This window comes from Triticum aestivum, chromosome 2D, assembly GCF_018294505.1.
Source record: "Triticum aestivum cultivar Chinese Spring chromosome 2D, IWGSC CS RefSeq v2.1, whole genome shotgun sequence".
NCBI classification, from domain to species: domain Eukaryota; kingdom Viridiplantae; phylum Streptophyta; class Magnoliopsida; order Poales; family Poaceae; genus Triticum; species Triticum aestivum.
The window spans coordinates 83,369,011-83,382,189 of NC_057799.1; the positions used below are offsets into that span (position 1 = coordinate 83,369,011).

A 13,179-nucleotide genomic window follows, 5' to 3' on the forward strand; every position below is an offset into this window, starting at 1 on the left:
CAGCCTTCAACTATCGGCAACGATTCTACTAGAACCAATGTTATTGGTGTCGGACTGGTACTCAGGTGTTCGCAGAATTAGGATACACTACGGGATCGAGGTCCAAATCCGACACTTCCTGGAGCCATACGTGGAGTGTGGGACGCTTGCAGTTTAAAGGAAACCGCCTCGGAAAGAAGTTACCAACTTACCTTGCTTGAAACGGATTTTAGCCACAAACCCCCATTATATGAAGCTGGGCTTGTCGATGCAGCTCATTTATGAAGTCATAAACCCCCAGCCCGGCCTCTTCCTCCAGCCAAGCGTGCCAATCGAAGGAAGGGGCATCGCCAAAGATGGCCAACAAGGCAAATTGCTGCGTGTTCATCGTGACGACAATCGTAGTCTGCCTCTTAGCCGGCGTCGTCGGGTTCGTCATGATCGACTGCGCGATCAACAAGCCGTGGTACTCCGCTGTCATCGACTCCGTCACTGGCCTTGACCCAGCCACAGATCTCGCCCGGCCCTCGCTGGTTCCCCTCTTCAACCTCACACTCCGCGTCGCCTCCCCGAGCCACATGCTCACGCAGTGCATCGAACCTGGCACGGATGTAGAGGTGACATACCATGGTGTTCTACTCGCGAGCGGGCCTGCGCATCGGCTTTGTGCTGGGCCACGGAAGGTGCCAAGGGGGCAGGCGGTCATCACCCGGGGGCACGGGGTGCGTGTCCCAGGGTTTGTGCTTGACAGACTCGCGGAGGACATGAGGCATGGGGTTGGGTCATTCGACGTCATGCTTACAATGCCACCGACCCACAAAGGCAACCGCGGGGCGCTAGTTTCTTGCAGGGCTAGGCGGATCGGAGACACTGCAGCCCTACAAACTCCGTGCGACGCATCCAATACGGACATTATGTGGGCGTAAGAAGTATTAATCCTAGTTTATGTTCGGTTAGTGTACCTAAATAAAAATTCTTAGATGTGTTGTGTCCATGACTTGTTGTAAAACTAGATGCGTTGAAGAATATGGTAAAACCTCAGGAACTTCGATGTATTTTCCAGGTTTTTAAAACTATTTTTAGGGTTGTTTGTAATATTGGTTTAGTTAATAGATCTGAGCTTTTTTTAACTTTTTGTCTATGGCTTGTAATTTCTTTTGAGGGTTTTGTCTACTACTTATATAACTGGAATATTTTGAGCAGACATATCGTCATGAAAATCACGGAAATTTTGGTATCGCCCTAGTTGAGACGTGATTGTTTTGGAGCAAAGTTGAGATGTATGCAACGGCCCAGTGGTTGTGACTCGTGATTTGGTTCAAGCCCATGTTTTGCAGATTGCATGGACAACTAACGAGATTGAGGCCTCACTCTTTCCTTGCGTTTCGGGCATGCCGATGCTCATGGATGGTGGATGCCTGCATTGGATCATTGTCATTAAGAATAAAAAGATGAGGTTTATTTAGTCATGTGCGAGTTTACTTTGTCTACATCATGTCATCATGCTTAAGGTGTTATTTCGTTCTTTATGAACTTAATACTCTACATGTATACTGGATAGCGGTCGATGTGTGGAGTAACAGTACTAGATGCAGGTAGGAGTCGGTCTACTTGTCTTGACGTGATGTCTATATACATGATCATTGCCTTGGATATCGCCATGATTATTCGCTTTTCTATCAATTGCCCAACATTAATTTGTTTACCCACCGTATGCTATTTTTAAGAGAGAAGTCTCTAGTGAAAACTATAGCCTCCGGGTCTACTTTTATCATATATAAAATCTGAAAATACCTTACTGCAATTTTTCTTTACTTTTTTATTTTGTGTTTTATCTATCTATCTATCACCACAAAATTTAATCTTTGCAAATAACCGCCGAGGGATTGACAACCCATTGTTCGCGTTGGGTGCAAGTATTTGTTATTTTGTATGCACGTACTGCTAACAAGGTGTTGCGTGGTTCTCCTACTGGATTGATAACCTTGGTTCTTAGCCGAGGGAAATACTTATCTCTACTGTAAGCGTCATCCTCTTCTCTTCGAGGAAATTTCAACACAACTCATAGGTAGCACTCGTCCGAGTGCATACGATGCGGCTCTGTTAAACTCCATGCACAATGCATGGTATCCATCCGGTGTGACGTTCATCGTCAAGGGGGCGAACTTATTTCTTTTCCAGTGACATTGTGCGCGTGATTGGAGAAGAGTGATGGAGGGAGGCCGTTGGTGTTGGAAATATGCCCTAGAGGCAAGAATAAATAGTTATTATTATATTTCTTTGTTCATGATAATCGTCTATTGTTCATGCTATAATTGTATTATCCGGAAATCGCAATACATGTGTGAAAACATAGACCACAACGTGTCCCTAGTAAGCCTCTAGTTGACTAGCTCGTTGATCAACAGATAGTCATGGTTTCCTGACTATGGACATTGGATGTCATTGATAACGGGATCACATCATTAGGAGAATGATGTGATGGACAAGACCCAATCCTAAGCATAGCATAAAAGATCGTGTAGTTTCGTTTGCTAGAGCTTTTCCAATGTCAAGTATCTTTTCCTTAGACCATGAGATCGTGCAACTCCCGGATACCGTAGGAGTGCTTTGGGTGTGCCAAAACGTCACAACGTAACTGGGTGACTATAAAGGTGCACTACGGGTATCTCCGAAAGTGTCTGTTGGGTTGGCACGGATCAAGACTGGGATTTGTCACTCCGTGTGACGGAGAGGTATCTCTGGGCCCACTCGGTAATGCATCATCATAATGAGCTCAATGTGACTAAGGCGTTAGTCACGGGATCATGCATTGCGGTACGAGTAAAGAGACTTGCCGGTAACGAGATTGAACAAGGTATTGGGATACCGACGATCGAATCTCGGGCAAGTAACATACCGATTAACAAAGGGAATTGTATACGGGATTGATTGAATCCTCGACATCGTGGTTCATCCGATGAGATCATCGTGGAACATGTGGGAGCCAACATGGGTATCCAGATCCCGCTGTTGGTTATTGACCGGAGAGGCGTCTCGGTCATGTCTGCATGTCTCCCGAACCCGTAGGGTCTACACACTTAAGGTTGGTGACGCTAGGGTTGTAGAGATATGTGTATGCGGAAACCCGAAAGTTGTTCGGAGTCCCGGATGAGATCCCGGACGTCACGAGGAGTTCTGGAGGTAAAGAATTATATATAGGAAGTCAAGTTTCGGCCACCGAAAAGTTTCGGGGGTTACCGGTATTGTACAGGGACCACCGGAAGGGTCCCGGGGGTCCACCGGGTGGGGCCACCTATCCCGGAGGGCCCCATGGGCTGAAGTGGGGGGGGGGGCAACCAGCCCTTAGTGGGCTGGGGCGCCCCCCATGGGCCTCCCCCCGCGCCTAGGGTTAGAAACCCTAGGGTGGGGGGGCGCCCCACTTGCCTTGGGGGGCAAGGCACCCCCTTGGCCGCCGCCCCCCTCTCTAGATGGGTTTGGCCGGCGCCCCCCTCCCAGGGGGCCTATATAAAGGGGGGGGGGAGGGAGGGCAATAGCATGACAGCCTTGGGCGCCTCCCTCCTCCCCTGCTACACCTCTCCCTCTCGCAGAAGCTCGGCGAAGCCCTGCCGAGACCCGCTACATCCACCACCACGCCGTCGTGCTGCTGGATCTCCATCAACCTCTCCTTCCCCCTTGCTGGATCAAGAAGGAGGAGACGTCGCTGCACCGTACGTGTGTTGAACGCGGAGGTGCCGTCCGTTCAGCACTCGGTCATCGGTGATTTGAATCACGACGAGTACGACTCCGTCATCCACGTTCATTGGAACGCTTCCGCTCGCGATCTACAAGGGTATGTAGATGCACTCCTTTCCCCTCGTTGCTAGTATACTCCATAGATGCATCTTGATGAGCGTAGGAAAATTTTAAATTATGCTACGATTCCCAACAGTGGCATCATGAGCCAGGCCTATGCGTAGTTACTATGCACGAGTAGAACACAAAGCAGTTGTGGGCGTTGATGTTGCCAATTCTTCTTGCCGGTACTAGTCTTTTCTTATTTCGGCGGTATTGTAGGATGAAGCGGCCCGGACCGACCTTACACGTACGCTTACGTGAGACAGGTTCCACCAATTGACATGCACTAGTTGCATAAGGTGGCTAGCGGGTGTCTGTCTCTCCTACTTTAGTCGGAACGGATTCGATGAAAAGGGTCCTTATGAAGGGTAAATAGAAATTGGCAAATCACGTTGTGGTCATACGTAGGTAAGAAACGTTCTTGCTAGAAACCTTCAAACCACGTAAAAACTTGCAACAACAATTAGAGGACGTCTAACTTGTTTTTGCAGCAAGTGCTATGTGATGTGATATGGCCAGAAGATGTGATGAATGATATATGTGATGTATGAGATTGATCATATTCTTGTAATAGGAATCACGACTTGCATGTCGATGAGTATGACAACCGGCAGGAGCCATAGGAGTTGTCTTTATTATTTTGTATGACCTGCGTGTCATTGAATAACGTCATGTAAATTACTTTACTTTGTTGCTAAACGCGTTAGCCATAGAAGTAGAAGTAATCATTGGCGTGACGACTTCATGAAGACACAATGATGGGGATCATGATGATGGAGATCATGGTGTCATGCCGGTGACGAAGATGATCATGGTGCCCCGAAGATGGAGATCAAAGGAGCATAATGATATTGGCCATATCATGTCACTATTTGATTGCATGTGATGTTTATCATGTTTTTGCATCTTATTTGCTTAAAACGACGGTAGTAAGTAAGATGATCCCTTATGATAATTTCAAGAAAAGTGTTCCCCCTAACTGTGCACCGTTGCGAAGGTTCGTTGTTTCGAAGCACCACGTGATGATCGGGTGTGATAGATTCTAATGTTCGAATACAACGGGTGTTGACGAGCCTAGCATGTACAGACATGGCCTCGGAACACACGCAATACACTTAGGTTGACTTGACGAGCCTAGCATGTACAGACATGGCCTCGGAACACGGAGGACCGAAAGGTCGAGCATGAGTCGTATAGAAGATACGATCAACATGGAGATGTTCACCGATCTTGACTAGTCCGTCTCACGTGTTGATCGGACACGGCCTAGTTAACTCAGATCATGTTTTCACTTAGATGACTAAGGGGATGTCTATCTGAGTGGGAGTTCATTGAGTAATTTGATTAGATGAACTTAATTATCATGAACTTAGTCTAAAATCTTTTACACTATGTCTTGTAGATCAAATGGCCAACGTTGTCCTCAATTTCAACGCGTTCCTAGAGAAAACCAAGCTGAAAGATGATGGCAGCAACTATACGGACTGGGTCCGGAACCTGAGGATCATCCTCATAGTAGCCAAGAAAGATTATGTCCTAGAAGCACCGCTAGGTGAAGCACCAATCCCAGAAAACCAAGACGTTATGAACGCTTGGCAGCAGCGTGCTGATGATTACTCCCTCATTCAGTGCGGCATGCTTTCCAGCTTAGAACCGGGTCTCCAAAAGCATTTTGAGAAACATGGAGCATATGAGATGTTCGAGGAGCTGAAATTGGTTTTCCAAGCTCATGCCCGGGTCGAGAGATATGAAGTCTCCGACAAGTTCTTCAGCTATAAAATGGAGGAAAATAGTTCTGTAAGTGAGCACATACTCAGAATGTCTGGGTTGCACAACCGCTTGACTCAGCTGGAAGTTAATCTCCCGGATGATGCGATCATTGACAGAATCCTTCAGTCGCTTCCACCAAGCTACAAGAGCTTTGTGATGAACTTCAATATGCAGGGGATGGAAAAGACCATTCGTGAGATATATTCAATGCTGAAATCAGCGAAGGTGGAGATCAGAAAAGAACATCAAGTGTTGATGGTGAATAAAACCACTAAGTTCAAGAAGGGCAAGGGTAAGAAGAACTTCAAGAAGGACGGCAAGGGAGTTGCCACGCCCGGTAAACCAGTTACTGGGAAGAAGTCAAAGAATGGACCCAAGCCTGAAACTGAGTGCTTTTATTGCAAGGGAAGTGGTCACTGGAAGCGGAACTGCCCCAAATACTTAGCGAAAAAGAAGGCCGGCAACACCAAAGGTATATGTGATATACATGTAATTGATGTGTACCTTACCAGTACTCGTAGTAGCTCCTGGGTATTTGATACCGGTGCGGTTGCTCATATTTGTAACTCAAAACAGGAACTACGGAATAAGCGGAGACTGGCGAAGGACGAGGTGACAATACGAGTCGGGAATGGTTCCAAGGTCGATGTGATCGCCGTCGGCACGCTACCTCTGCATCTACCCACGGGATTAGTTTTAAACCTCAATAATTGTTATTTAGTGCCAGCTTTGAGCATGAACATTGTATCTGGATCTCGTTTAATTCGAGATGGCTACTCATTTAAATCCGAGAATAATGGTTGTTCTATTTATTTGAGAGATATGTTTTATGGTTATGCCCTGCTGGTAAATGGTTTATTCTTGATGAATCTCTAACATGATGTTACACATGTTCATAGTGTGAATACCAAAAGATGTAAAGTTGATAACGATAGTCCCACATATCTGTGGCACTGCCGCCTTGGTCACATTGGTGTCAAGCGCATGAAGAAGCTCCATGCAGATGGACTTTTGGAGTCTCTTGATTACGAATCATTTGACACGTGCGAACCATGCCTCATGGGTAAGATGACCAAGACTCCGTTCTCCGGAACAATGGAGCGAGCAACCAACTCATTGGAAATAATACATACTGATGTGTGCGGTCCAATGAGTGTTGAGGCTCGCGGAGGATATCGTTATGTTCTCACTCTCACTGATGATTTAAGTAGATATGGGTATGTCTACCTAATGAAACACAAGTCTGAAACCTTTGAAAAGTTCAAGGAATTTCAGAGTGAAGTTGAGAATCAACGTGACAGGAGAATAAAATTCTTACGATCAGATCGTGGTGGAGAATATTTAAGTCACGAATTTGGTACACACTTAAGGAAATGTGGAATAGTTTCACAACTCACGCCGCCTGGAACACCTCAGAGAAATGGTGTGTCCGAACGTCGTAATCGCACTCTATTGGATATGGTGCGATCTATGATGTCTCTTACCGATTTACCGCTCTCATTTTGGGGCTATGCTTTAGAGACTGCCGCATTCACTTTAAATAGGGCTCCGTCGAAATCCGTTGAGACGACACCGTATGAATTATGGTTTGGGAAGAAACCTAAGCTGTCGTTTCTAAAAGTTTGGGGATGCGATGCTTATGTCAAGAAACTTTAACCTGAAAAGCTCGAACCCAAGTCGGAGAAATGCGTCTTCATAGGATACCCTAAGGAAACTATTGGGTATACCTTCTACCTCAGATCCGAAGGCAGGATCTTCGTTGCCAAGAACGGGTCCTTTCTAGAGAAGGAGTTTCTCTCGAAAGAATTGAGTGGGAGGAAAGTGGAACTTGATGAGGTGATAGTCACCCCTTCCGAATCGGAAAGTAGCGCAGCGCGGGAAGATGTTCCTGTGGTGCCTACACCGACTGGGGAGGAAGCTAATGATGATGATCATGAAGCTTCGGATCAAGTTACTACTGAACTTCGTAGGTCCACAAGGACACGTTCCGCACCAGAGTGGTACGGCAACCCTGTCCTGGAAATCATGTTGTTAGACAACGGTGAACCTTCGAACTATGAAGAAGCGATGGCGGGCCCGGATTCCGACAAATGGCTAGAAGCCATGAAATCCGAGATAGGATCCATGTATGAAAACGAAGTATGGACTTTGACTGACTTGCCCGATGATCGGCGAGCCATAGAAAACAAATGGATCTTTAAGAAGAAGACGGACGCGGATGGTAATGTGACCATCTACAAAGCTCGACTTGTCGCTAAGGGTTATCGACAAGTTCAAGGGGTTGACTACGATGAGACTTTCTCACCCATAGCGAAGCTGAAGTCCGTCCGAATCATGTTAGCAATTGCCGCATACTATGATTATGAGATATGGCAGATGGACGTCAAAACGGCATTCCTTAACGGCTTCCTTAAGGAAGAGTTGTATATGATGCAGCCGGAAGGTTTTGTCGATCCTAAGAATGCTAACAAAGTATGCAAGCTCCAGCGCTCAATCTATGGGCTGGTGCAAGCATCTCGGAGTTGGAACATTCGCTTTGATGAGATGATCAAAGCGTTTGGGTTTACACAGACTTATGGAGAAGCCTGTGTTTACAAGAAAGTGAGTGGGAGCTCTGTAGCATTTCTCATATTATATATGGATGGCATACTATTGATGGGAAATGATATAGAATTCTTGGAAAGTATAAAGGCCTATTTGAATAAGTGTTTTTCAATGAAGGACCTTGGAGAAGCTGCTTATATATTAGGCATCAAGATCTATAGAGATAGATCGAGACGCCTCATTGGTCTTTCACAGAGTACATACCTTGACAAGATATTGAAGAAGTTTAATATGGATCAGTCAAAGAAGGGGTTCTTGCCTGTATTGCAAGGTGTGCAATTGAGCACGGCTCAATGCCCGACCACGGCAGAAGATAGAGAAAAGATGAGTGTCATCCCCTATGCCTCGGCCATAGGGTCTATTATGTATGCCATGCTGTGTACCAGACCTGATGTAAACCTTGCCGTAAGTTTGATAGGAAGGTACCAAAGTAATCCCGGCATGGAACACTGGACAGCGGTCAAGAATATCCTGAAGTACCTGAAGAGGACTAAGGATATGTTTCTCGTTTATGGAGGTGACGAAGAGCTCGTCGTAAACGGTTACATCGACGCTAGCTTCGACACAGATCTGGATGACTCGAAGTCACAAACCGGATACGTGTATATTTTGAATGGAGGAGCAGTAAGCTGGTGCGGTTGCAAGCAAAGCGTCGTGGCGGGATCTACATGTGAAGCGGAGTACATGGCGGCCTCGGAGGCAGCACAGGAAGCAGTCTGGATGAAGGAGTTCATTACCGACCTAGGGGTGATTCCAAATGCGTCGGGCCCGATGACTCTCTTCTGTGACAACACTGGAGCTATTGCCCTTGCGAAGGAGCCCAGATTTCACAGGAAGACTAGGCATATCAAGAGGCCATGGAGCCACCCATCGGCAACGGCCTTGTAGGCGGACTCCGTGAGGTGGAAACCATCCCATTGAAGGGCCTGAGATGGATCTGCACACGTCATCACACCCGGCCGCCCGCACTCTGAGTCGAAGTCATAGTTATAAGGAGGTCCTCCAGCACCACAACAGGTGAGGAGGGTTGTGCTGCTATTCAGTCCTGCGAGATGCCATGGGGAGATTAAAAGGTCACATCTGTGCTCTTGTGGTGCTACTTTAATTTTGAACTGCAGAAGACCTAAATTAATCAGAAAGGACTAACTCACTAAAATGCCCTGGCATATCTAGAAAGGCAAGGACGGGTCGGTAGTATTCAGCGGCAATGATCTTCGCATGGGGGTACTTGTGCCGGAGCAATTTGATCCGCTGGCGGAGGAGAGAGTTGTGGTAGCGCCCCAGCCTGTTCGCACTCTTCAGGCATCCGTTCCGATAGTAATCCGCTTTGTTTGGGCTAGCAAGCTTTGTGAGCACTGTGGGTACGCAGCCAAGTGGGAAGATGTCTGGCACAATGATGTACTTGGCGCCGTACTGGATCAGTATCTGCAGAGGATTACAAACTCATCAGTTTATCTAGAGTCATACACAAGTGTTAGCAAACAGAATAGACCTATCATCCATTCTTTGTACTCTTTCCATTCCATAATGTAGTGCACATAGATAGTCAAACCTCACAAACTTTGACCAAGTTTATGGAGAAAAACATTGACATCTAGAATGCTGAAAAAATTTCTAATTTTTGCAGGACAGAACCCCATTGATCCTAGGCACATAATCAAGAAGATTAAATTTCCAACTGATTTGGATATGGTCATGGCGACGCATCCAGCATATATATAGTATAAAATAAGGCGATAAGATAGACAAGTATTGTGTTTAGGAATATAAAGTCAAAAGAAAAACATGTTGAGGGAGAAGTAAATTGTGGGAATTAAAGGAAGAATGACTTTTCATCTATTCTGTGCACAGCATAGTACCTCTAGGCCTTGGGAGATGCTGTCAACGATTTGGGGAACATAAGTTGTGGCTTGTTCCACAGTCCTGTTGGACAGAAGGAAGCTCCTGTAGTCATTTGCTCCAAACTCTCCCATGACAAACAGAGAGCTCCTGAAGCAATCAGCACCTTGTCCTGCACACGCCATGGACCGACGATTAGGTAAAGCACTTGGACAAGGACAAAGGTCACACACACACACACACACACACACACGCGCACACACACACACACACACACACATCATGTGATTAAGGACTGACGATGTTTATTTAGCCATCCACCTACGTACCCTTGCAGAGCGAAGGCTTCAGTTTCTGGAACCACAGGAGCTGATCATAGAGGGAACTATTGATAGGAGGGTTCACAGTCAAATTCTGTCCCTGCAGGTATGTCAGGGTCAGAGCCGGAGCTCCTACCACGGCGAAGTTTACTCCGGTGGAGAAGTTACTCTCCTTGGCGAGGTACGGCGGCACGGAAGGCAGACCCAGAGCTTCGGCTGGAAAATGAAGCAACGATTAATTATGTGTAATCTATCTCCCTCTCTTTCTCCTTTTAGGCAGAAAGATTAATAGTAGTTGAACAAGTTTGGTAGTGCATTTCTGGTTACCGACGAAGTCCAGCACAAGGCGGCCGTTGGTGGCACGTCCGGTGGGGTGGCCGAAGAAGGTCTCGCCGTAGGGGAGGTTCTTGAGTAGTAGACCTGGAAGGACGGGATCAGCCCACATGACCAAATTACCGGTGTCGGCGAAGGAGTCGCCGAAGCTGATTATGGATGTGAAACGGCTCTGGCTGCCACTGGAGTAGGCACCGCGGAAGTACGCTAGGATGAAGAGCAAGAGGAGCGCTGCGTGAGGTGGCCTCATACTTGGTTGCTTGCGCTGCTGTAGCAACACTTGCTAGCTGCTTCCTGCTTGTCAGTTGGGGCTTCCATGCTTGGTCTCCAAATGTTATATATAAGCAAAGCCTACCGTGCTTAACAAGGCAAAGATAAGGTTAATTATAATGCACATATAATATGGTGATTTTCCAGTCAACCAAATGTGTGTTTGGTGGGCATTTTCTACAAATGTACAGGTATATCTTCTTACTTTTTTTTGCGGGGTAGGTATATCTTCTTACTAGCTAACTGACTCATCAAGTTGGCACTTATTTATTTAAGAAAATATGAGTTGTAGATTGTGAGATTTGAGTAGTGACCATGCAGGCAAATTCTCTATTCGACTAGAACAAATGTAGTTTTGGCCCCTTTTCGAGTAGCCTTTCCTCATTACTACGTAACCAATGACATCTTATCAACAATTAGAACTACAAAGTGAAGTATCATGGAAATTTACAACTAGGAAGTGGACTATTTCGGGGGTTGATTTTCTCAGCAAGAAAAAAAAGCAGGCTGACTTTGATGCAAAGAGGAATTGTGTGGCGTGCACTTGTACGATAAAACGTGATTATTTGGCCTTTGCTATACTTTTCTTTGGAATAATTTGCTATGTGTGGAACAACTTATATTCCGGCCCGCACTAAAACTATATATGCAGGCCATCTCTCTCTCTCTCTCTCTCTCTCTCTCTCTCTCTCGCTCTCTCTCTCTCTCTCTCTCTCTCAGACAACAATTTAAATAATTCCACTGTAGTTTTGGTCTTTGTTGAAACAGGGTAGCGTTTTTTGCTTTATAACCTAGCTAATTAATGACACCTTGATTAAAATTAAAACCCAGAAAGTGGAATATCATTGAAATTACAAACTATGGGGTGGGCTAGTTCATAAGCCTGACTTGCTCAGCAAGAAATAGAAGCAGGGTTGTGTTTTGTGAAAAGGCAAAAATTTCGTTATTGTGTACATCTCGAATGTAGAATATGATAAAATGTGTTAATTTGCCATTCCTGCAGCAGTTATATACCGTCCCGCACCAATTTGATAGTAATATCATTAAACAAATGATGGTATATTTCAATTGGTTCATCATTTGTTTTAGAAAATATTCACCATCTATTTAAAAGATGCTCATAGATTAACTCAAAATATGTTTATCGTATATTAAAACAATATTCATGAAGTATTTCAAAAATGTTTGTGTAATTAGAAAAATGTTCATACATTTAAAAAAATATTCACGCAATGTTAATCTAAATTTTGAAATGTTTGCGCACATTTTTATATATTATAAATGCACGTGTGTTTCAAGAAATTGTTTGACATTCTAAAAAAACTTCATACATTATTCAAATAAATAATATAACAAGAATAAAATACCACAAATAAAAGACGAGAAAACACGAAAATAGAAAGAAAGGAGAAAAAGGAATAAAGGGCAGCCCGGTGCATGTAGCTCCTGCTTGCGCAGGGTCCGGGGAAGGGTCCGACCACTTTGGGAAAGGAGGAAAAAGAATAAGAAAAGAAAAAGAAAAGGCGATGAAAACTGTGAGAAAGAAGTGGACACATACCAACAGAAAAAACGCATGGTAGTTGGAACTGACAATTGAATAACAAATTTTTAATTAATCAAATAATATATGAATGATATATTGGTAATCACATTTTCTTTATATTCAATGCAAAAGAGATGCCATGACGATCTACTAGTTTAAATTCAAATGGGCTACCAAGATGATGACTGACCATCTACTCCTCAATCATGTGATATAGTATCACTTAATTATTATAACTACGTTGTGATAGACGGGCAAATGGAATATTCTCTCTGTCTCTGAAAAGAAGGCCTATAATTGTTTTTTGAATTCAAGTGGTGCTTACTTTGACCATGTTTATAGGATAAACCTCCAAAAAACTACAATACTCTCTTCATCCCAAAATGTAGTCCGTATTAGATTTTTAAAAACTAAAGCCTTGTAAACTTTTATCATATTGGTCAAAGTTTAGATTTCATGAAAACCAATGCGCTCTATATTATGGGACAGAGGCGGTACTGAATATATTCAATATAAACATATATTTTATTATGTTTATAATGATATTAATTTGGTATTGTAGTTCTTGATAGTTTTTCTACAAACTTGGTGAAAGTTTGCACCATTTGACTTTAGACAAAATTTATAGGCTTTCTTTTAGGATACGGAGGGAGTAGGTAAACCAACCATTGAAGCTATGATGAG

The 13,179-nt window shown here is 44.6% G+C and overlaps 1 protein-coding gene across 1 annotated transcript; it reads right to left on the bottom strand.

Annotated features, from left to right (window-relative positions):
* Positions 1-8,829: 8,829 nt before the first annotated feature.
* Positions 8,830-10,935, bottom strand: LOC123048851 (GDSL esterase/lipase At1g28600). The gene is made up of 5 exons (XM_044471873.1): positions 10,677-10,935; positions 10,359-10,565; positions 10,050-10,201; positions 9,342-9,615; positions 8,830-9,235 (listed from the first exon to the last, which is right to left on the bottom strand). The coding sequence occupies exons 1-5, from the start codon at positions 10,930-10,932 to the stop codon at positions 9,018-9,020; spliced, it is 1,107 nt and encodes a 368-aa protein (XP_044327808.1). The 5' UTR covers positions 10,933-10,935; the 3' UTR covers positions 8,830-9,017.
* Positions 10,936-13,179: the final 2,244 nt, after the last annotated feature.

Excerpts from the sequence above, each read along its gene's own strand:
- LOC123048851 (XM_044471873.1), bottom strand. The coding sequence starts at position 10,932 with ATGAGGCCACCTCACGCAGCGCTCCTCTTGCTCTTCATCCTAGCGTAC. Across the intron at positions 10,566-10,676 it reads CCTTGTGCTGGACTTCGTCG|CCGAAGCTCTGGGTCTGCCT; the intron begins GTAACCAGAAAT and ends TTCATTTTCCAG. Across the intron at positions 10,202-10,358 it reads GAAGCCTTCGCTCTGCAAGG|GACAAGGTGCTGATTGCTTC; the intron begins GTACGTAGGTGG and ends TGGCGTGTGCAG.